General features: G+C 43.0%; 1 protein-coding gene across 6 annotated transcripts in view; it reads left to right on the forward strand.

The window, feature by feature from the left end:
• The window catches only part of CLC-F (chloride channel F), a 116649-nt gene extending 95086 nt beyond the window's left edge, over positions 1–21563 (forward strand). Inside the window, exons 8-10 of one of the 6 annotated variants that reach the window (XR_015691851.1) lie at positions 10320–10564; positions 13110–13529; positions 21352–21563. Coding sequence is in view for 1 of the 6 variants with exons in the window: in XM_087684697.1 (XP_087540823.1) it covers positions 10320–10564; positions 13110–13182 (318 nt within the window). In the remaining 5 variants the exon portion in view is untranslated. The other 5 variants (XR_015691850.1, XR_015691853.1, XR_015691854.1 and 2 more) reach the window with 5 other exon arrangements.
• The last annotated feature ends 2264 nt before the right edge of the window (positions 21564–23827 follow it).

Genomic DNA, 23827 nt, shown 5'->3' on the forward strand with positions numbered 1-23827 from the left:
GCTCTGCCCTTGAGCATTTTGTATACTCTTCCATTCATTTACAACATTGATTCATTCACTTCAATGACCTCTTTTTTCTTTATCTATGTTTGTGTTTTTGCGTTTTGAGTATGAGTTTCGGGTTTTGTGTTTAGGTTTGGTGTGTATTGTGTTATTATATTTTAGTCATGGTTGTACATCCTTTGTTTTCTTAGCACAAACCCTAGCATATCTTCATAGAGGCATCGTCATCATCATCATTATCCTTAGGCTGAGAAGTCGTTGGAGCTGTAGAGGTATTAGGTGAGCGTGATAGAGGCCGTGTCCAATGTGCATGTGTAGACATCTCCTCATAAAGCATATTGTCGAGGTCTCATCTCCTTTTTGAAATGGTGGGAATGTGCTTCATCTTTTCTATATCAACCTTGTCTACATTTATTTGCTTTGGCTCAAGTATATAAGTTGAATTCTCAAGCAAGCACAAGTTACAATGGCAAAATACCAATCTCTTTAGCTAAGCATCGATCTCTCTTGATATGACTGCTACCACAATCTTGTGAGAGAACATAGATAGCCATCCTTTTTTGCCAAATTCCAATAGCATCATAATTTAGGATATATGAAGTGTTAACTAAATTCAAGCCCTAAAACAAGGAACAAGAAGAAATTTAGCATACTTATTTATGTTCATTGTTTATTTATCAAAGTTGGAGCACAATTTCCATACTTCTTTCACTAAGACACAAGCGAAAACTGTGTCTTACACAACTTTGCAGTGGGGCGTGCAAATGAGAGTGTGATTACGAAACTCGAGGAGATAATCCTTAAAACGCATAATGATGGAAACATCTCCATCAACTAACTCATTGAAGTAATCTTATAGCCCCTCTTCAAGCTTCTTATTTACATACCAATCCTCATTATGCCAAATGGGATGCAAGCAATATGTAATAGTATAAACCAATCACATCTCTTATTTCACACTGTACAAATGCCTTGCATCCTATAACATTTATGAAAGTTTCCCTGTGTGCTAAACAACTATGATCTTGTGATATCACTAGATGGTTAGCTTCACCAAAATGAGTTACCCTTAGCTTGGGGGTCTAGTGGGTAACTCAGAGGGACGGTCACCACCTATGAGTCGACTTCAATCAGGGTGTGGCACTCCTTCTGTGGGAAACCGTTGGATAAGGATTTTTAGTGGGTAAAACTCCCACCGTGGTTCCCCTTGGAGGTGACTTGGTCCTTAGTGTGCCCTTTGTTGAGGACAAGGGTCTTCCGGGGGGTCTACCTAGAGGGAGGCGACTCCCTCTTCCTTAAGAAAGTTGCAAAAGGTGCACTTAGGTGGCCTATGCAAAGAAATGGTCTATCACACAATACAATGCTCAATGTAGTAAACACACTACCAGTGAAGAATACTAACGTGCAAACTTTCGTGTTTGGAGGACGGAGGCAGTGAGTATGAGCTTGAGAATGTTTTGTACTCCGATAGATTGCAAAAAGTAGCAAGGCAGCCTCCAAATGTGTCTTGCAACATCAAATGGAGCAGTAGGATGCCAGAAATTATTGATGCATCTATTGAACTTTAAAAAAAATTACGGGCGTGTCTATTGTTCTGACTAACAAGGCATCGAGAGTTGCGTTTATTCCACAAAGAATAAGGATAACGTTTCATGTACTTCTAAACATACTTTCAAACATGCAAGTGTGGAGAACGTTGTTGGAGGCTTCGAGAGGACGGACAAAGTCATTTTGAAGGCCAACCAATAGGAGGTGAGGATGTAGCATCCATGGCCAGCCATCAGGAGGTGAATCTGAGCAGCCATTGCAGTCAAGATAACATGCGGCAGTCTTTGGAGGCCTTGCTCAAGTAGGTGCGAGCACTCCAGTAGGGGGTGACAACATTTATGAGCTCTGTGGTTGTAGGCGACAGGTCCAAGGGTTGTTTGGACAGGGGAACAACAGATTTGAGGCATTTCTCCATGAGGGAAGTCTAATTTTTCTCTCTCCACAACATTCTTTGTAACCACAAATATGTTTTGATGCCAGAGAAACACAAAATGTCTAAAACGTTTCATTGAAACGCGAAATGCCCAAGTGATGACTGCCTGAAATAATGTTTTTAAATGGAAAGCAATTGTTTTTCCTTGCTTTTTTGAGAGTTTTTAGACACTCTACATATAGGATAGACATCATTTGTTGACATGAAAGAATTCACATGGTATAAATATGTAAGTTGCGACTTATTGTTTATAAATAAAACTATCTTATATATTATTCAACCATTTCAGTTGGTGTTTCGCTTGGGACTTGCCCAAAAGTGGAACCTTTTTGGGTGAAACATAACCTTTTTGGGGGCCGCTTGCAGCGTATTTGTAGGGTGACCCCCGCTCCACCTGCATCCATCCGCGCTGCCCCTTCCCTCTCGCCTTGGGTTTCTTCTCCCCCGCCACCCCAGGCAGACGCTCCAGCCCCTCCACATTCAACGAAGCCACTTTGACCCCCAGGCACGTGTTGGCCTTCACCCTATGGCTCTAGGCTCCCCAACCGTGCGGCTCCAGCCTGATGCAATCAATCGTGGGGCCCGATGCCTCCTCCGTTGGCAAAATAAAACCCCCCCATCCTTGCCATCACACTTCCCCCCCCGTTGCTCCCTCTACTTGTAGCAACAACACCCCCTCCTCCGGCAGTACAACATTGTGTTTGGTAGGTTCTTAGAAGGGACGTGCAATGGAAACCTCTGGTCAGACGTCGGTGCATTCTACAAGTGCCCCCCAGTCAAACACCTTGCGTGTAGTCCTCTCTGAGGAACAACTCTTAGCAGTTCGTGCCACAAAGCCGGAGCTAAAAGAAACAACGATCTTTGGTCAGGTCGTAGGACACTCCCTGTCTAGTGCTCAGCTTCGGGACTGGCTTCACTCCACGTTGTACATTGGCACAACGGAGATCGTGGGGGCGATTCTCATGGAGCAAGGGATCTTCATGGTACGACTCACCTCGGTAGACGCAACCCAGGAGTTAGTGGCCAGTTCACCCTATGCCTCCATGAAGGGGGTCATTTATATGGTCCCTTGGTACAGTGGTTTTATAGTGGAGGCATTCGCGCTCCACAACAATTTCCTTAGACACTCGGTCACCCTACTCTTCCTCGGACTGGCGATAGAGTATCGTCAGCTTGTGGAAGACTTTGGATGGCTCTTCGGCACTGTCCTTTCTGCCTCTTTTGCAAACGCAGTAATAGCCGCAAGAGTCCCAAAGGTACGGGTGGCAATGAAAGAGACAAAGAACATACCACAATTTTTAGAGATTGAGGCAGTTCTCACTCCTTTAGGGAGCAGGTTATTGTGATGGGGCAGCCCGGGCAGTGCCTGTGTTGCATGATTTTGGGCATTTGGCAGCAGAGTGCATGTGCTTTGGAGCCAAGGCAACGTCACCGATAGGCCCACTGGTGGACGCGGATGGCTTCACACGGGTCCAGAGACGACAGAGAGAGAGACGGTAGGGGGGGCCGTAGCTAGCCCCTCGGACATAGCCATAGTAGCAGGGAGCAGGAGGGCGAGTGTCACCCCCTCGGTAGAACACATGGCCCCCCCCTCCTCGCCCCACCCGGCAGGATCACAGGTCTACACATCCCACCCCCATAGAGGCATCACAGATGACCTCACCCGAGGGCTCCCATCCCCCACCCCCTCACCCCTCCCTCCCCACGGCCCCCCTCCCGACCCTAGTCCACAACCCCCACCCTTTAGAGCTACCGGCCCTCTCCCACACCTGCCATATGCCTTCGACCATCCCACCACCCCTCGATCCTCCCCCTCTCCACCATTCCCTCCACCGACTAGTACCTTTGATCCCCACCAGCACATGCGACCCCCCCTCTCACCCATCCCCCCCCTCCCCACAGGAGGTGAGGACCCCCATACATCGACATCCTCCACTCACTAGTAGTCTAGCACCCACACACCCCACCACACACACACACACACACACACACACACACACACACATACACACACACAGAGCCACCAGCTCCTCTGTCCATGCTGCCCGTCACACTTTCCCGAGATAGGTGTAGCTGCTACCACATGAGTTCTTTCGCAGTGGGCCGTGGTCTTACCTGAGAGTTGCAGAGCGCAAAGAGTTCCCGCTACCCGTGTAGGTGGGAATCTTCGTGGTATGCAAGTTAAGGAGCGGCAAGGTCTATCTATTGGCACCACCGGATGGACCAAACTATGCCTTCTTTCTTCAGAACTCTCACACAAGAGACTGGACGATGACTTAGATAGAGGAGGAGAAGAGCCAGGTGGCAGACCACATCTCCCAGTCGATGGGAGAAGGTGGACTGGCACTTTTCTCCCAGCAGTGGTCAGGTTGCATGATGGATATTAACTGGTGGGCTGGGGCCGAGGTTCCTCATCTGAGCATTATCTTTCGAGCCCCTCTGCAGTGGAGAGCGCCGATGGATGTGATCGAGTGGCCCGTGGCACAGGTGGCCCATTTCTACCAGTGTACGGAGTCTTGTCTCTCAGCTTGGTTGATAGATGCCCTGGTGGTACCACCAAGTGCATCCATTACCCCCATGGTCTGCCCGAGGGCTACCATGGGAGAATGGAGCTCACCATCCAGGCCGGCAGCGAAGCGTATACACATGCCTCATAGTTCCTTTTCTTCGTCAGCAACTTCTACATCGAACAGATGCTTGTTCAGTCAGTCACAGGTTTCCCCATGAGTTTACATCTTGCATCCTGGAATGTGAATAGCCTCCACTATAGTGGGACACGTGGTTCAAGGAAGTTGATTGTGTACCACCAGGCGCATTCATCACCCCCATGGTCTGCTCGAGGGCTACCATGGGGGAATGGAGCTCACCATCCAAGCTGGGAGCGAAGCGTATATGCATGCCTCATAGTTCCTTTTCTTCGTCAGTAGCTTCTACATCGAACAAATGCTTGTTCGGTCAATCACAGGTGTCCCGATGAGTTTGCATCTTGCATCCTCAAATGTGAAAAGCCTCCACTATAGTGGGGCACGTGGTTCCAAGAAGTTGATTGTTCGGCAGGAGTTGCAGCCTGCCCTTGCCAAACGGATCGACATCCTACTTCTACAGCAGCATAAGCTCACTCCTGCCCAAGCCTAGCAGGTAGGGAAGGTACTTCCAGGCGATTCACACACTTACTGGGAGCACTCCATCGGTGCCCATGGCAAGAGTGGAGGCGTATGCACCTCTATTGGCCCGAGTCTCACCGCCTGTGTACGAGACCACGGGACGATAGTGGTAGGGAGGGTTCTATGGATTAGATTGGATACTGGAGACTCGTGCCTTGGAGTCCTTAATGTCTATGCCCCTATTGAGGTTAGGGCACGCAACAGGTTTTGGGTGGAGATCGTGGCAGGACTCCCAGAGGTGGACTCCTGGATTGTTGGAGCAGACTTCGACAACTTGGAGGCTTTAGAGGACCAATAGAGCAGAGGCAGAAACTACTAGGGCATGGCTCGGGAGGAGCAGGAGGCATGGGAGGTCTTTCTACTGGTAGTAGGAGCACGCCATGCTTAGAGACCCTGCCTTCCACAGGAGGGAGAGGTCGCTGGACTTCTCTTGGGGATATAGGCAGCTAGGTGGAGTCCTGTTGGAGCGGTTGGACAGGTTCTATGTGGGAGAGTGGGGATGCTCTTGTGGAGGCCAGGTTGCGGCACCACATTGTCCGATCATTGCTCAGTTCTCCTGATACTTGATCCCCAAGCATCTGCCCTAGACACACGATCTTGTCGGATCCCTGACTCGATCTACATGAGGGAGGAGGTGAAGAGATAGATTGAGCAGATTTGGACCAGGGAATGGGGTAGGAGGCACCGGATTGCAGAGGCCCTAGCTGAGTCGAGCAGTATCTACCAAGAGGCAGCCCTACAGGCCAGGCAGCAGATCTGGGAGGAGGAGAGAGCACTCCGGCGAGACCTTGCAGCCACGCATAGATTATTACAGGAGGCACCAAGGGATCCCACCCTCCACGCACAGGAGGTGTGCGCACAAGCAGCCATCGCCAGCCTAGAGGACAGGCACTCGGAGTTCTCATTCCACACCTCAGCAGCCTTCTGGGTGCGGAAGGGGGACACAATGTGCAAGGAGTTTTTTCAGGTGTACCAACCCTGCATCTCAGGAGAGTAGATACGCAGCCTTCGGGATCAGTATAGGAGGACTCGTTCTAGGCCAGGCGAGGTGATGGAGATTACCACCGACTACCACAGACGCCTTTTCCAACAGGAGATAGCCTTAGCTAGAGGACAACGATGTAGACAGCAGGTTTGGGATCATCCCATCCCTCGTCATAGAGAAGATGGGACACTCCCTCCTAGCCCTCTTCACAGAGAAGGAACTAGAGGAGGCTTTCCATACACAGGACGGGCAGAAATGCTCGGGAGAGGATGGCCTTTCTAAGGCTTTCTTCACTACCTACTGGGGGGTGGTGAAGGACTCCTTATTGATGGCCTTTCAGGAGATTTTCACTTCAGGACAGATGCTAGGGAGGCTTTCGCAGCCTCATCAGTCTTCTCCCCAAAGAGGGAGACCGGTTCGAGCTTTCCTAGTGGAGACCAATCACCTTATTGTCAGTGGCCTATAAGGCACTGACAAAGATGATTGGTAGGCGACTACGCCTTGTGCTTCCAGACATCATTCATGACACACAGACAAGCTTTGTCCAGGATAGGAGCATCTTAGACAATGTATTCACCTTCTTGGAGGTGACAGAGTGGGCTCAGCATAGTGGGCAAGGACTGGCCGTATTACTCCTGGATTTCGAGAAAGCCTATGACAGGGTGGACTGGAATTTCCTAGAGGGCACCATGGTGAGGTTGGGCTTCCTCCAAGTATGGATCCTTTGGATTTCCTAGAGGGCACCATGGTGAGATTGGGCTTCCCATAGGCATGGATCCACGGGGTCTCCGCACTTTACAGATCGGCTACTAGTAGAGTTTTCATAGGTGGTAGGCGTGGGAAGGAGTTTCGGTTGGAGAGAATGGTCCTGCAAGGCTGTCCCCTGGCCCTGTACCTGTTCTTACTCTTTGCAGAGGCGATGTCTCACTTTCTTAGGTTACGTGTGAGCGGGTTACACGGCCTCCGACTTCTAGTGAGAGAGGAGACGGAGTTGTTAGACTCAGAGTATGCAGATGATACAACACTCTACATAGAGGACGATGAGTTAATGTTGGAGAGAGTAAGACTGGCTCTTGAGGTGTTTTGTACTGCAGCGGGAGCGAAAATCAACTGGCGAAAGTTGGTTGGTTTCCTTATAGACTAGGACTTTAGCATAGAGTGGGGCATTCACCTGGGATTTAGATGGGTGAGTAGAGGGTAGACTGTCCGTTACCTAGGGTTCCAAGTGGGACTCGATATCACTCCCGTCTAGCAGTTTCTTCCAGTTCTCGATGGGTGAGCAGAGGGTAGACCGTCTGTTACCTAGGGTTCCAGGTGGGACTCGACATCACTCCCGCCCAGTAGTTTCTTCCAGCCCTCGACTCTACTTGGAGGAAGCTGACCTATTGGAGTACTGCTCGCCTCTCCCTAGCACGCCGAGCCTTGGTGGTTAACCAAGTCCTAGCGACGGCCTGGTACATCGCCTCGTGTTGGTGCTTATCATCCTGTGTTGTTCAGCTTCACCGCCTAGTACGGAACTTTCTTTGGTCTGGGTCAGACGGTTCCAAGGATTCTCGAGCCAAGGTGGCATGGACGACCATCATTCGACATCGGTCAGAGGGAGGGCTTGGGATCATAGACCCAGAGTATCAGAGTATGGCCCTCTTGGGCAAGCTAGTAGTCCACGGCCTCACACCAAGAGGCCAGATCTGGAAGGTCCTATTACAGGAGGGTCTTCAGGATTGTAGAGAGAGGCTTGGCGGTGAGTGGAGGTCATCCCTGAGATGGATCTTCACGGCAGCCCAGATCCCTCCCCCCCCCGGATCCCTCTTCTTACGTAGCTTGCTCCGTGTGTGACAGGGTTTCCGTAAGTCCCTAATCCAAAGCCCCCCAGGGTGCCAGGAGGAGATAGACGGTCAGCCGGTGATCTGGAACCCCCAGGTCAGAGATCGGGAAGGGACACAGATTGGCGAGCGCCCCCACATCCAGTGGGCTGGTTGGGAGGCCGGTCCGGCTCGTACCATCAGGACATGGCAGGAGGTGTACCGGATGGTGGACGAGGAGGTGCTGCAGCGAGTATCAGGCTGCCAAAGAGGAGTGGAGTTGAGGAGAAGGGAGATAAGACGTGGTAATACCTCAGGAGTGGCTTGCTCCCTCGATACGAAAGCCGGTAGAGCCTGGGGAGGCATGGGTGGCTAGGTTCTCACCAACAGGTATCCCCCTATAGGTGGCAGGTAGAGTGGGCAGCGCTCCATCTGGGACCTTCACCGTGCAAGGGGGGGGGGGGGGGCGTCTGGCCCTTGAGATAGAGGGCATCATGATGAAGGGATAGTTGTTCTTTCATGGAGGAGGATTTAGGTGATTGGATTTCAGGGGAAGACATGGCGGCTGGACCCTTATGTCTTCTAGAAGGAGCTCAAGGAGTGGTGCCTCTGGATCTGGGAGGGCAGGCCACTTGATGAGTTGGAGTGGGATCCGGACGAGTGGCTATGGCTAGCCATTGCGGTCGCCAAGAAGCCACCGAGGTTCTTGGAGTACACTGTTAGGATTGGCAGACACGTACTGATGTAGGAGGACATGGATTGGGCACCGTCATATAGCAGGCATTGGGCGGTGCACAACATCACGGAGACTTTTCGACAGACCTTCTGGCATTGCCTATGGGATAGCTGGAAGTCGAGGAGGGTATTGTATTTCTTATGGCTGGTGGTACATGGAGGCTTGGAAGTGGGAAGTTGGTTAGCCCAGATGCAGGAGGGAGGTTGTAAGTGCTGAACACAACAGCCTTTGGAAACCCCAAAGCACTGCCTTTGGTTGTGTGAGGTAGCGTAGCTTGTGTGGAGAGGAGCATGCTGTATCCTTCGCCGTATAGCACCCAACCTTGGATGTATCTCATGGGGAGCTTTCTGCTGGCAGGCAATCAGCTAGGGCCGTCACCTTCTGTATGAGGCCGGGATGCAGGACACAATATTCATTATTGAGGCAGGGTTGTGTGCAGTGGTTGGTTTGGAAGCTCTACCATTTGCCAGGTACTGGAGCCCACAACAGACCACTCTGAGGTATGGGAGATCATAGGGAGTCTTATTGGATGGCATATCTGGAAGGTGTAGTGTCAGGAGGCTTTTGGCGGAGAGAGACTGTCAATACAGGTGACCTTAGCAGAGTTGTGGACCTCCATCATCCACTCCCTCTGCGGCCGATGGGACTAGGTGCAGGGCGAGTCCAGGGCTTGTCAAGAGCTCCATTGTCATTTCATGCACACTTGGGGCGGCCAGGACCGTTTTTTCGTGATGCAGGCAGGCAGCCCCAGATGGCAATACACCCCCCTTCCATGGCTTCTTGTCCCCCATCCCCCCCTAGAGCGCCTTGAGAGGCTTGTACATCTAATATATCTGTGACTCTACATCAGCTCTAGCTAGTTTGTTGAGCATGAGCACTTCTTTGTATTCAAGGTTTTTTTCTGAAGTAATATAATTAGCCACACTTTATTTGCAAAAAAAAAAGATGTGTGTGAACACACTTAGGACTGGTGGGGCACTTTTCCCCCTCTCTAGGAGTTTTTTTCCTGCTGGCCTTATATATATCCCTATTCACCTTAGGGTATGCTCAGCCTTGTAAATATTCTCTATTGATACTACTCAATACACTTTGTGTTGTGCTCTCTTAAGCTGCCTCTTCTCCAAGTCATCTGTGCATTCCTACAACCCCAAAATTAAACAATAATGAGCCAAAGCCAAAATGATTTATGTTTTTCCAATTTGATTCATCCCCTTAAAAGTCAATTTCAGGAAGGTTGATTTAAAATTGGGTTACTAGGGAATAGTATATTTTTTCATTCACACTTTGGCACACACCACTCGGCCATCACACATGTAGACTGTAATTAATGCAAGCATGTTCCATCAATTCTCTATCATCATATGTGCACTTATGTTGGTCATGTGCTTACAAAGGGTTGCAAACTTATCAACAGACTAGAATGGACATTACAGCAGAGCATGATAGTATGGAGCCAAACATTACCTTTAAATCAGATTACTTTGCAAGTTTTATACAAAGCCAATGTGCGCACTTGACCATTTCATATAGATAATCACATTAAATACATGTGGCTATATGTTGGTGATAGAGCCTAGGGTTCTTCTTGTAAAATAGGCTAACTTTTGGTAAGTTGTGTAAATTTCTTTTTGTTGATAACGATTTTCAGGTAAATACCACTCTTGTCGCAGCAATATGCTCAGGGAATTATGGCACTTCGGAAGATGATGAAGATAATGAGGATGATCTTGTGGTGTGTTATCCAGACATGAGTCTTAAGGCTGCTCAACAGTTATTTTCTCTGAAGGGTGTCCAACAGCTTCCTGTTGTATCAAGAGGAGGGCGGCGTTGGCAAGATCGGGGTCGCAAAGTCTGTGGGGTCTTAACACAAAGTGACATACCATCTTGTCTCAGGTCACCTCCCTGCCTCTTACTCTTCCTCTTTCTCTTGCTTTTCCTCTTCCTTGGTGTCAACTTGTCTCCCCCCACTTCCTGTTGTCATGGGATATAATTTATCTGTGGTACTCTCTGATGGAAGATCTAGGAAATTGCATGAGTTGTGCTGGATATGGGAGGTCCACCAATATTTAAGTTAATTATTAAAAATGGAATCAATTGATGTGTACGTTTGATGCACACATTAATTAATCAGAAAGAAAGCAAGCCAAAGTCATGTTAAGTTTATTAAATTTGGATATAGTCCAAATTTTGGGATTGAAGGCTGACTAATCAAATTATAATATTGAATTTAATTATTCTTTTGGAAAGCTGTTTTAACATGGAAATGGCAAGAAAGGTAAAGAACACAGATTTTCATCTTCAGAGAATCACCGTAAACACAAGCATGGCTGTGTGGACTCTGTCGTCCTGCTCTTGCTGACCTGACCTGGCGAAACTGATTTTGGCCGAAGTAGTTTGTAGCAGGATGAGGCTGTTCCCAGCCAAAGGCAGAGCTGTTCAGGGCAAGGCGGGACTGCTGACAAAAGACTGGGTGGAGTTGTTCAGGACTGGGTGATGAGTGCTGATGGCTGTAGGCTGTTGGGTGATGGCTGATGGACGTAGAGTGGACACATCTACTTCTGGCTGTTGCTATTCTGGAGCTTTTTGAGTGGCTTTGGGACTGTTTGGAGTAGTTTTGTGGAGTCTGGAGGCCTGTTGGAGATATCTTGGACAAGTTTTTCCACAACAGTTTTTTCTAGCAAGATTGAGTGTCAGGCCAATTGGTCTTCTCTTTTAATGATAAGAAAGACTGCAAAATCCATGGTGATGGTAGGTTGGCTTCATTAAACCCCCTTCAAATACAAAATATTAATATGGGAAATGCTGGTGGGCGGTCTCCCTCTTGCTTTTGCACTCTCAAAGCGCAATATTTTGAATGATTCTTGCTTCTTCTTTACTGCAAGTGTAATGACCTGTCGCTTTATTGGTTTCTACCTTGCTTGATGCCAAGAAAGATATGGTCTCTTTTGTGTGAGGTCTAGTGTCATATCTATACTGATAGTCACAGTGCCATGGCAGTTGTGAGAAATCTAGTTTTTCATGCTTGCACTAAGCATATTGAGGTGCATTATCATTATGTTAGAGAGAGGCTCCATGTAGGGGAGATTGACTTGGCTTATGTCCCTACACATCACAACTTGGGAGATGTGTTTACAAAAGCTCTTTCTTTCTTTCTAGAGAGAAGTTTGAAGCCTTTCACAAGGCTCTAGGCTTGATACCATTTGGGGATTGATCTGCCTATTCCCTATATATGTTCACATCATTGATTCAAGGGGGGTTTGCTACACTTATCGTGTTCCTCCTAAGTTCTATTGTGAACTCTTCCTTATCCATGGGTGCTTTTTACCTTGAGCGGAGTAGGGTTTTTCCCTTGTGTGAACACCCGTTAGTGGGTGTGGTACTTAGTACCTTAGGAATTGTACTTTCGAATTATTCTCACGTAGTGTGTCTATGCCTTGGTAGATCCCATAAGCTGTGTATGCATGTATTGATTAGTCTCTTCTACAATCGGTGTGGCCACTAACTCACAGCTTTGATGATCTCATGTGGGACCGAGGCCTTACATTTGATCGCCTTGGAAATCATGGATACAAAAGGGGTCTCTTCATCGATCTCCATCCATCATAAGTGCAACTTGATTGGCTGTTGTGATCAAGATTGGGCTCCCATTCTTGCACTCCATAGAGCAATGTGGATGTGACTAGTGTATCAAATAGCCATAGCTTAGTGTGGGGTTCTTAAAATTTTACTCGTGAGCACATCCTTTCCAAACCTCCTAGTGTTGTGTATCCTTGTGTCAGTCTAGTGTGTGCTGTCTCTCTCATAGAGAAAGTGGGACTTGCAAACAAGACTCCCAAGTATGTATAGGAATCCACATACTCCAACTCCTTGCCCATATGTGAAGTTAGTTGTTGATCTCTTGATCCACTGTGGTGTAGTATTAAACACCGTAACCTTACCAAGGTTCACTAAAAGCCCACTATCTAGTGCATAAGAGTGCAATGCATCCAAATGTTTCTATAGCCCCTGTGGAGAGTCAGCTATCAATACAATGTCATCTGTAGATAGTAGGAGGGGTATCCAAGTGCCAGCTAGTGGATCTCCTCTATCTCCTCCTTGAGAGATATAATCAGCAATCCCATCAATGTATAGGCCAAATAGGGTTGGAGAAAGGGGGCATCCCTGCTTCCCCCCCCCCCCCCCCCCCCCCTCTCTCTCTCTCTCTCTCTCTCTCTCTCTCTCTCGCGTGTATGCACAACTTGCAGTTAAGCATGTGCACAGATTCCTGGAAAATAACTGTCATAGTTTAATGCTTGGCATCTGCCATCAAAGAAGAGCATATCTCTTTGGACTAGGCCATTCATGATGTCATGGGGCAAAGCTGTTTTTTTAATGTACCCATTTTCTATGTTTTAATAGAGACGTGGGGTTCACAAACTTATTGGAAGTGTTTATGCAGAAGTGAAGCAACCAAACGAGTTCTGGCACATGCCAAGAGAGATGATGATGATGAGCCCAGTTTCGGACACTAGAAGTATTTGAGTTCTATTTTGCAATCGCCCCTTCTTGGAATCCATTAACTTCTTCAACACTATTTGCACGTGCTTTACAAATGGAGTGAATTTAGCATGGTATTCTTCTGGAGTTACCATTTTTTGAAGATATATGTTGCATATTTCTGAGATTTTTGCCCAGCTTGCAATGTTTGCTCAGGTTCTGGACACTTGACAGATGGAACAACATCCTGTATAATCAACAGAAGTTGCAATGATCAGTGAAGATAGCTGTTTTACGAGCATGTTCCCAGGAATGCACAGAACCTTACAGCCGATGGTCAAATACTTTCATCAATAGTTATGGGTCCTTACTTTGAATCAACGTAAGACCCACAATCTATTCAATTATATGCAGGTCAAACGTTCCTTACTCCCATGAATCTTGTAAGACCCACAGTCCATTCAAATATATGCAGGTCAATGCAGGCAATATGATTCACATTTCAAGCTTCAGCCACTTCCTGTTGCATGTTTTGTTGTAGCTTTTGTAATATGTTTGAAGCAGAATGAAGATGTGCATTGCTCTTGCCAGTATACTTAATTTCAGTCATACATCTAATTGTGATCCACAATCTCTTCAATTATATGCAGGTCAGTATACCTGGAATCCATGTAGTACCCAGAGTCTATTCAATTATAAGCAGTTCAATGCGGGCATATGATTGATGTTGTCTCAATAAGATCCACAACATATTCAATTATATCCAGGTCAATGTAGACCATGTGATTGATGTTGTTTCAATCTTCAGCCACTTCTCCTTGATGCATATTCTAACATTCTTAGTATGTTTGGAGGAGCCTAGAGAGGTGTTCATTAACAAAACGGCTTCCCCTGCACCTGAAGGAGCTTATCTTCTTCCATGGACCGAGCTCTAGCAGTCTGTAAGCGAATATTCTGCTTGCGCTAATGTTAAGATAGAAGTATTTGATTCTCATTAAAGAGAGAATGCCAATCTAGGTTGTTGACTGCTGTGTTGGCATTGCCTCTACTGGGTTCTTTTGGATTTTGCTTGCTGTTCTCAACCTCAGGAGTGTAAAATTCACATAGGGTAGAGGGGCCATATTAGTCATACTGAGATTGCCATGCGTTGCTTGCATGATTGGAAGATGAATTTTGAAATTTGAGTATAGGGGTGAGTGCAGGTTATGAAGAAGAGGAGATTGAAACATATTTTTGCAGCCAGACGAAAAAAAGAGGTACTGATAGTACATCAGTCAGTCCCTTTTGTCTATTTGCAGGGGCTCACAGTCGAGCATGTCAGGTGTATGAAATGAAATCTTGATCGTTGTGATATCATTCACTACTCTCTGATGCTTTTGTAGCATTCTCCATAAGGGCATATGCTGTAATGATGATTAGAAGATCTTGGTAGTTTCTGGAAAAAATGTTTATCCATTTAAATGCTAGGTATACTTTAGTTTTGTAGGCTGCTTTTCTTTGCATTGGCTAGAAGGGATTATGCTTTACTGATGGTTAGAGGATCCCAATAGTTCTCCAAGTTTTTTAGCAAAAATGAGACTGGTTGGTTTGTTCAGGGCATAGTGACATGGGACAGGTTTTGGGAACAGGAATGGGAATGGGGATCGGGCTAGAATTGCCATTCCCTGTCACCATCAGAGGGGGCTCTAACAAGGGGACAAGATTGGGACGGTGGTTTGAGGATAGGCTGGAACTGGGACAGGATGCTAGAAAATGGCCATTCCATGTCACTATGGTTCAGGGTACTCTATTGACTGAACAAGTTAATATGACATGGCAGAAATCGATTGGGTGCAGTGGCGAGCAGCAACAGGTCTTTTCTCTCCTGAGGTGTAGTTAAAGCTCTCTATCCACTTGAGAGGTACAATATGAGGGGTCTGTCAATAGTCTGAACCTGTATGTGTCCAATTTGCTAGACTAGTGATAACTAATTGACCTGTGTGGGGTATGGTTCTAAATGGGTCTTGTAGGTGGATGGGCTTTTCTGAACACATGTAACCACATCGGTTAGGACTTCTTGGTACTCTTATGGCATTTCTTGTTAGCTACTGCTGCAGATAGGTGGCTTGCATGAGATGCACTCTATACGCCAGTATGAGAACTCTAGGATGCTGCAAGATGAAGTTTTAAATCGGGGGAAAATGCCACCATCCTGATCAATGTAATCAAGATTTGATCTGTAATTTGGTAGGCATGGATAGGTGGCGGGAAGCCAAGCAGGTCAGAGTGATGGGGTCATGAAGGGCTCTGTCAAGTTACCCTCCATACAAGCAAAGGGTTTGGATGCTGTGCTAGAGTGAGCTGATTGTTCTTTGGATCCTCTTAAGTGGAGGGTTTGATGAATAAAGAACACTAGCCTTTAGTGATGCTTTAATCACGCTATGATGATAATAGACCTACATGAATATTCTACATCGCTTTTAGGTAAAGCTCAACCAGTGATCTCCAAACCATTGAAAAAATCGACAATTTTATTTTGAGAGGGTAAAAAACTTAAAAAAAGAGCTTGTACAAAATCATCTAGAATAAATAACATTGAGGCTATAAAGAACACCTATTCTTTTAACTTGGGCTCAACAAGAGGGGTTTATGACCTTGCATCATCCTTGATGCATGGTTAAAGAGCTCTCTTTGCTTGTGTGTGCACGAGTGTGAACCTTGTATCAATGATGATGTAGGGTTGTTGAGAACCATGTGTGCGCACACACGTGAGACCTTACATTAAGAATGATGCAAAGTTGCATGACCAAATCAAGGCCGATTATGAATGAACAACAGTTCAATCTGATGGTACCAAGGAAAAATTACCAAGGAAATGATCAAGTAATTGACATGCGTGGAGACATGCGAGTTAAATTTTTTGTAAAAAAGCAATCAAGATCTTTAGTAACCAAGGTGTGGATCATAGACGAACTAACATCAATATAGTTCAAAGCACAATTAAGTTAAATTTCCCAGTTGAAGGTGGCTAGAAATGAAGGCAAATGGGCAATTTATAGAGGTGATAGCCATCATAGAGGAGCTTAATAAGCCTAATCATTGAGTTGCTTTAGGTTCATGATGTGTTTAGGAACTTTTATAGCTTTAGCTCTTGGTTCTTTTTGTGCTAATGCACCTTGTAGTGTTGTTGGTTTTTTTTAAATTTTGGGTTTTGTTTTGTGGGTGGGTGCCAATGGCTATATTGTAACTAAAATTTGGATGTGTTGTGTCCCATATGGCTTTGAGACATCTTGAAGGACAACTAATACAATCTCTCTCTCTCTCTCTCTCTCTCTCTCTCTCTCTCTCTCTCTCTCTCTCAATGTAATTGAAACCTTGATGTGTTCCTTCCTTATACATATTTCAGGTGTTTGAAGGGAGGTTAATACGACTGTTCGTGTGTGTTTATTGTCGTCATTGTACAATCCTAACCAATCCAAAGCTTCTTTCTTGTTTTCACAATTAGTAGCTTTTCTTGCATTTCCACAACAGGGTTGTACCACACATGCATGCGTGAAGGAAATGACAATAGGAGTGCAAGAGGAGGTATATAGTGAAATGTAAAGAAGGAAACAAGAAGATACATAAGGTATGATAGAGCTTATTTTTTAAAAGTTAATGGAGCGAGATTACAAAAGAGAATTGAATCTCATGCATGACTAGGGGGACTCTAATGGGTGGCATGAAGAAACACGAGAAACTCGAGGATGAAGACTACTAAGAATGTTTGGAGTCTTACCAATTAGAAACCAAACTTGAGTCAATAGTGCAAAAACAAGGGTTCAATTGGATGACACCATGGCACATCATCAAACAAGGAAATTAAAATAGAGTTTGGTGGAGATACATAAGATTAAGATGAAGTAGTTATGGAATCGAAATGTCTTAAGGGAAACAAAGTGTGGGTCACAGAGAAACTCACACCCACATGACTGGGAACACGATCATGTGCTTGCCAAGAAGAAGGCACTAAGAAAAGAGGGCAAATAGGTAGTTTTTGGAGGTAACAAAGCCACCACATAAAAGCTTAAAAGGCTTAAGCCTTACGTTACCTAGGGTCTTTCACTTATTAACTCTTGTATGCTTAGTAGTTGGTTTCCATTTGTGTCAAAGGTAGCTTGAAGTGGATTGTATATGAAACCTGAGGTATGTTGTTTTGTCATTTGTGCCTTTGAGGTGTTGATGTTAATATCACTCGCATGTGTGCACACATACACATACATACACACACACATTCATACACAGTCCCTCCCTTTCCTCGCCTCCACTAAATATTAGGGGGTAGACATAAGTACACTTGAAATATTAGAAGAGTTTTTTCTATGTTTAGATAAAAGCATCTACATGGAAAGCTATAGTGAGAGAAAATGAATATATAACTTTACCTTTATTAAATCACAGTTTTCAATAATTCATTTTAAATAAGCTAATAAAGCCATTATAACTAGTCTAAGAAATCTTAGTATGAAACTCAGTTTATAAATATATTAATTTATCTATAATAATATCGATCACATGTTTACCTTGTTTGATCAATAAAGGGCTCTCTGCAATACCATGTTACAATGGTAGAAAGAAGTCAATGCAATCACACACGTGTCTCCCTTATTATAGATCTCCACGTGATTTCAAGTCTTAACTTGTCATAAAGCACAAAAATGGCATAGGGGAAAGGCACACAAGGTATATCAACAATGAATCCTTTGTATTTATGATATTGAAAGATACAACATTGAGGCACATCTTAGGACTATAACCTTGTGACGCCACACATGTGAGGGTTCACCACCATTGAGTATAGGGAATCACATGTAGAGTAGAAACCAAGCAGAATTTAGAGTTACTATTACTCTCTAGATATGTTTCTGGTTCCATTGCCATGGTATGGCTACAAAGCCCATACCCTTATACACCATTCCTCTCTCTCTCTCTCTCTCTCTCTCTCTCTCTCTCTCTCTCTCTTTCTTCACACACACACACACACACACACACACACACAAATATCAAAATAATAATTTTTGTATGAACTAAGTATAATAATGATAGATTGCAATAAAACATCCATGGAATATTTTGCTTAGAAAAACTTGATAACACCAATATTCCATGAAAAACCTTGATAACATAATCTATTAACACATAGTAGCCTAATGTGTGTGCTTAGCTTGAAAATAAATGTTATTTTGGTCATGATGATTCTCAACTAGCCATGTGGGTATATGTATCGCATGTTGTAATTCTTGATCACCTTACTCTATGAAACTAGTAATACTAACCAGTATCACCTTGCTAACATGAAAGTCAATAGTGTGATGAACTCCTCATTTGGTTAATTGTGCATCACATAGTCATACTTTGATTTCTACCTTGAGAGAAGTCACTACTTTGCAAGTCATGAATACCCTTCTAAATGTGAATATATATTTTTATATATTCATAGGTTTTTTGTAAGAAAGGAGTGAATACTTTATAAGTCATGAATGCACTATTTTTATATATTCATAGGTTTTTGTAAGAAAGGAGTGACTATGTCATAAGTCATGAATACACTTTTACATGTGAAAATTATTTAAATATGTTGTTGGAAAAGTGCATTTCAAGGTTTGAACTCTGGCATATATCAAACTCCACCCACACTCAAAACTAGTTGATCTAAATCCCATTGGCAAGTCATGTATATACTTTGTTTGATGACAATGAAGTTGTCTTCTAACTCACCACATAGGTCGTGTATCCTTGGCTTCCCAAAGCAAGGGATAAGTTTAGCAACTACCATATATGGCCTTCATATATCAATAGAAATACCATAGGGTACCTTGCATATTGCATTATTTGCCTTGGATTTCAAACACCAGACATGTCCATGGATTTCAAAACTTCTTTCTCTTATTTTGAAATATCTTCCTTTTTAAAACATAGCCTCTCTAAAAAATGAGGTTTCTCTTCCTCTTTTCTCTTTTCATATTCTCTTTTGTGTAATCTCTTTTCTCTATGGAGCTACTCCCTTGAGGGATTTTCTAGAAATAGTTTCCAAAGTTTTCACTAAAAATGGGAAACTATTGTAAGTCTTTTTTTTTTTTTGGGGTGGGGGGTGGGGGGTTAGTTTTAGTTTGTTGAGGGTTTTCAATCGCAACACACTCCATGTAGTGTTCCCAACTGGAAACCATCACCTCTCCCTTTTTCAATCTGCATCAATAAAATGAGCAAAATTTAGTGTATAGAGAGCACCTTTTATCGAATTCGGAAAGTTTTTGGAAACCTGTCAACATGACTTCTCTAAATGAAAATCTGCTACTTGTGTGAAAGCCATTTTATGTAGGAAATCCTCATGAGAATAGCTTCTCTCTCTCTCTCTCTCTCTCTCTCTCTCTCTCTCTCTCTCTCTCTCTCTCTCTCTCTCTCCCTTGTCCCTTGTCTATTGGATCCAAACGATTTGAAGCTTGGTGAGGGTGAGGGGAGTGCTCCTTCCCTAAGTCTATTAGGAATTTTCTATTGACAAGGCACTCACTCATCTCTCTCCCTTTAATGGCTGTAGCAGTGCATGGGAGTATGCATTCTTTCCAACGATGTCAATTTCCATGGCACACTTTGATTTAAGAATATGAGCTTTAGAATCAAATAAAGTCACATGCTTGAATGGGAGGCCTTCTCATAGGATGGTATGAGGAAATGGAAGAGTAGCTTGCAAACACTAAGCTCCAAGAGGAAGATACCAAAACTAATTGCCTCAACACCTAGGTCAATGTTGTCTTGAAGAATGGCTTCTTATGCATCCAAAATGAAGGATCTACAAATGAGGGTAGCATCAAGCCAACCTTTTTTTTAGTGGGCTTGATATACAAAAACCAATTTTAAGAGACAAGACAACCAACTCAAGGGCACCAACTTGTGGGTTATGTATGAGCTCACACTAGATGGGCTCAAGGATAAGCCAAAAGAGATCCCCAAGAAGAGGGTTTTTTTTGTTAGTTTTTGACTATTTTGATTGTAATGCAATCTTACGTTTGTTGTGCTTTAGCTACTAAAAGTTGATTGTATCTTGTGATGATGTATGTTGTTGGTCTTGTAGCTTATGAGGTATCTTAAAGGATGTTAACAAAGCTTTGTTTCTTTCTTTCCTCTCTCTCTCTCTCTCTCTCTCTCTCTCTCTCTCTCTCTCTCTCTCTCTCTCTCTCTCTCTCTCTCTCTCCACACACACACACACATGTATATATGTATGTATGCCTCGACACTCATCTACACTAGATATGTCCATGAGAGAAGTCATGGGATGTTTTTGGTCAGCATACCTTTGCAACTTCTTGTATCACAATGATGCCATATTAGTAGATGTATTTGATATCTAGTTTTCATCTATCATTATTTCCTAGCTAGAAATTTTTTTCTAGTTGTGCATTCTTAATTCTACTTAGGAAACATGATAATTGCTTGAGTTTTAGATGTTTGTCTCATAGGTCAACTTAGTTTCTTATAGACATTAATACAACTCTCTCTCTCTCTCTCTATATATATATATATATATATATATATATATATATATATATATATATATATATATATATATATATATATATATATATATATATATATATATATATATGCTTTTAGAACTACGATGACAAACCAAAGTTTGGATAAATATGGCAAAATTTCACTATGAAATGCTAATAGCAATCTTAACAATGGAAACATTATCATATCAATTGGAGAAATAGATGGTTTATGCTTGAATCATATATTTTGATTGAGCTTTCAAAGTTAATATACCTATTTTCCATGGTCCATTTTGTAACATGTATTGTAGAGGGTGTTTAAAAATGCATTTGAGTTCCTTACTTACTAGAACCTAACATTAGGTGCTTCTAAAGTTGTGCCTATGCACAATTTGGTGTATTTGAAGCATATTCTATAGAAGCATGTGGATGACACTTGCATAATAATAAAGCATTGTAGTTTCATCAACTCTAAGAATGAAGGTTCCATATCAAATAACAAGGGATGCATACTAGGGAAGAAAAATCATGGCGGTGGGCTGCATGGTAGCAATCCAATGCTCGAATCATTAGCTTACGTGCCAAAATATTTCATGCATTGGTTGTGTATATAAATGAGTTCTACAATCGTAGTTCTTTCTTTCCATTTATCTTTAATTTACTCACTTTTGTTGAACATCTTTTGCTTTGTAGGGCAAAATGGTTAGAACCAAGTAAGGAGCAAAGATGATCATCATCAAGGTACTACATCATGTTCTTTTGAATGAAGGGGCTAGTAGCCCAACCATTATTTGTGACAATCTCAACTTTGGGTCCACTAATGGGAAACTCTCTTTTCATCCAAGTGGCATATTCACTTCACTAGGGATATCTTTATGCTTTCGATAGGTTGCTGATAATTTTCATTGTAGACTTCATAAGATGCTCAACATTGTTCAATATATGGATAGCATCACTATAATACCAATATATGGATAGCATCACTATAATACCAAAGGATTTCTATCCTTTTATGAAGCTTTGGGGAGTGAATGTCGCTTTTACTCTAATGGATTGAAAAATTGTTTGCAATTTTCTAGTATTTGGTCATGTTGCTCTCTATTGGTTGTGTTCCTCTATATGTTTGGACATTTGTTGTTGAGGTCAAGAGTGATGGTATGGATATGCCTTTGCCAATTTATACAAATTAGAGATGTTGCCACATGCTTATCTATTCAAATGCATTAGAAGTGATTGAAACTTCTCATATGAATGTGAAACCAAGATATTTATAGTTTTTAATGATGTCCACTATGTCATATCAACATATACACATTAAGGTATATAACTAATGACACATGTATTGAAGTTAAAAGTATTCACATGTGATTACTTAATAAATGACCTAAAATTTATGATTCTTTGCAATTTCTTGAGCTCGTCTACCTCTCTGCTTGTAGCCTTGTTCATGTCTTGTTAGGCATGCTTACCTTCCATGCAATCATCGTTAATTTCCTTCTTTTGGAGCCATAGATTCACTGGGAGGTAGTAGTGGGAAATATTGGATAATGGGAAAAAGCCAGATGTAGCAATACAACATAGGTGAGTACTAATATAATAATCCAATAAAGGTAATGTGTATAATTACATTTGAAGAAAGACATACAAATACCCTATAGATATGTTATATGCATTTGAATGTGAATAATATAGGTGAATACTATTGACATATAGAATGTGAATAGTATAGGTAAATGTGATATATAGTTTATATGCATCCAAATGTGAATAATATAGGTAAATACAAAAGTAAATAAGAACAAATTGACATCTTCAAGGCTCTACAACCCCATGCCTTGAGGTAGAGGAAGTTCCTAAGTGGCATAAGGGAGATAAGATTTTCAATTGTCATAGGGAACTTGGGGCTTAAACGGAGAATCGAGGACCTTGAATCATTTATGGTGGAGGTCTTCATTAATGAGTTTCACAAGTTGGTCAAAAGCCATTACAAAAACAACAATAGTTAAAGATGAAACTTTTTTAGCAAGAGTTGTAAAATTGCGAGCAAACTAAGAAGGAACCTATAAATCAAGAAAAAAAGAAGGTAAGATGCAGCTTTTAAAAATAATAGTTACAAAAAATAATAGGTACTAAAAATGAAAATTTTCAAAATGGCAAGTGAAGGACTATCTATTGTGAATAGCAAGAAGAGACTAAGATAGAAGTAGAAAAACACCAATAAGAATTTTAAAAATACTAAAAGGCCATGGCACCGGTTAAAATTGTATGTCTATTCATATATTGAGTCTGAAAACTATCTCACAACAACAATCAATTTTGAAAAAGTGCAACATGAGATCCTCCTCTTGCTCTCCCTTACTCTCCTAATTCCATGAGAGAGAGAGAGAGAGAGAGAGAGAGAGAGAGAGAGAGAGAGAGAGAGAGAGAGAGAGAGAGAGAGAGAGAGAGAGAGAGAGAGAGAGAGAGAGAGAGAGAGAGAGACTTGGGAAAGGGTTCGCCTCTTCTTCTCTTATTCCCCTTTCTCTTTCTCTTCTCCCCTTTTCTTGATTGGAATGGTGGTAGCAATGATATAGTTGAAGAGAGAAGTGGTAGCTAGGAGCATTCAAGGAATATACAAGAGAATAATGATGATACAACTATGCATGTTACCTCACATACAAGTGACTCCTAACTAGCATACAAACGAGTGTTAACTAACATACATTCAATTGCAAACTAGCACAAGTAATTACATATATAAGTGACCTTAAGTGGATGCCTAATCATCATGGGATGATAAAAACCATTTATGACATAAAATTCACAAATTTTGTAACTTTATCAAAAGCATCAATCAAACCCAATCAATGGCTAGATTATATACAATCTTGAATTCACTCCTACATATGGGATAATAATAACAACATTACCTAATCCTCAATTCAGTCTTAGATTTAGGATAACAATAACAACAACATTACCCACTTTTGTTCTAGATATGGGATAATAACAACAACATTACCCACTTTTGTTCTAGATATGGGATAATAATAACAACATTACCTAATCTTGAATTCAGTCTTAGATTCATGATAACAATAACAACATTACCCACTTTTGGTCAGCTAATATATGCCAAATGGTGCAAAATTTGACATTGAGTTGAATTAGAAAGTTGTAGTCCATGAGT

The sequence above is a fragment of the Lygodium microphyllum genome, chromosome 9 (genome assembly GCF_053477565.2).
Source record: "Lygodium microphyllum isolate KBCC chromosome 9, Lygodium_microphyllum_v1.1.10, whole genome shotgun sequence".
Lineage (NCBI taxonomy): Eukaryota > Viridiplantae > Streptophyta > Polypodiopsida > Schizaeales > Lygodiaceae > Lygodium > Lygodium microphyllum.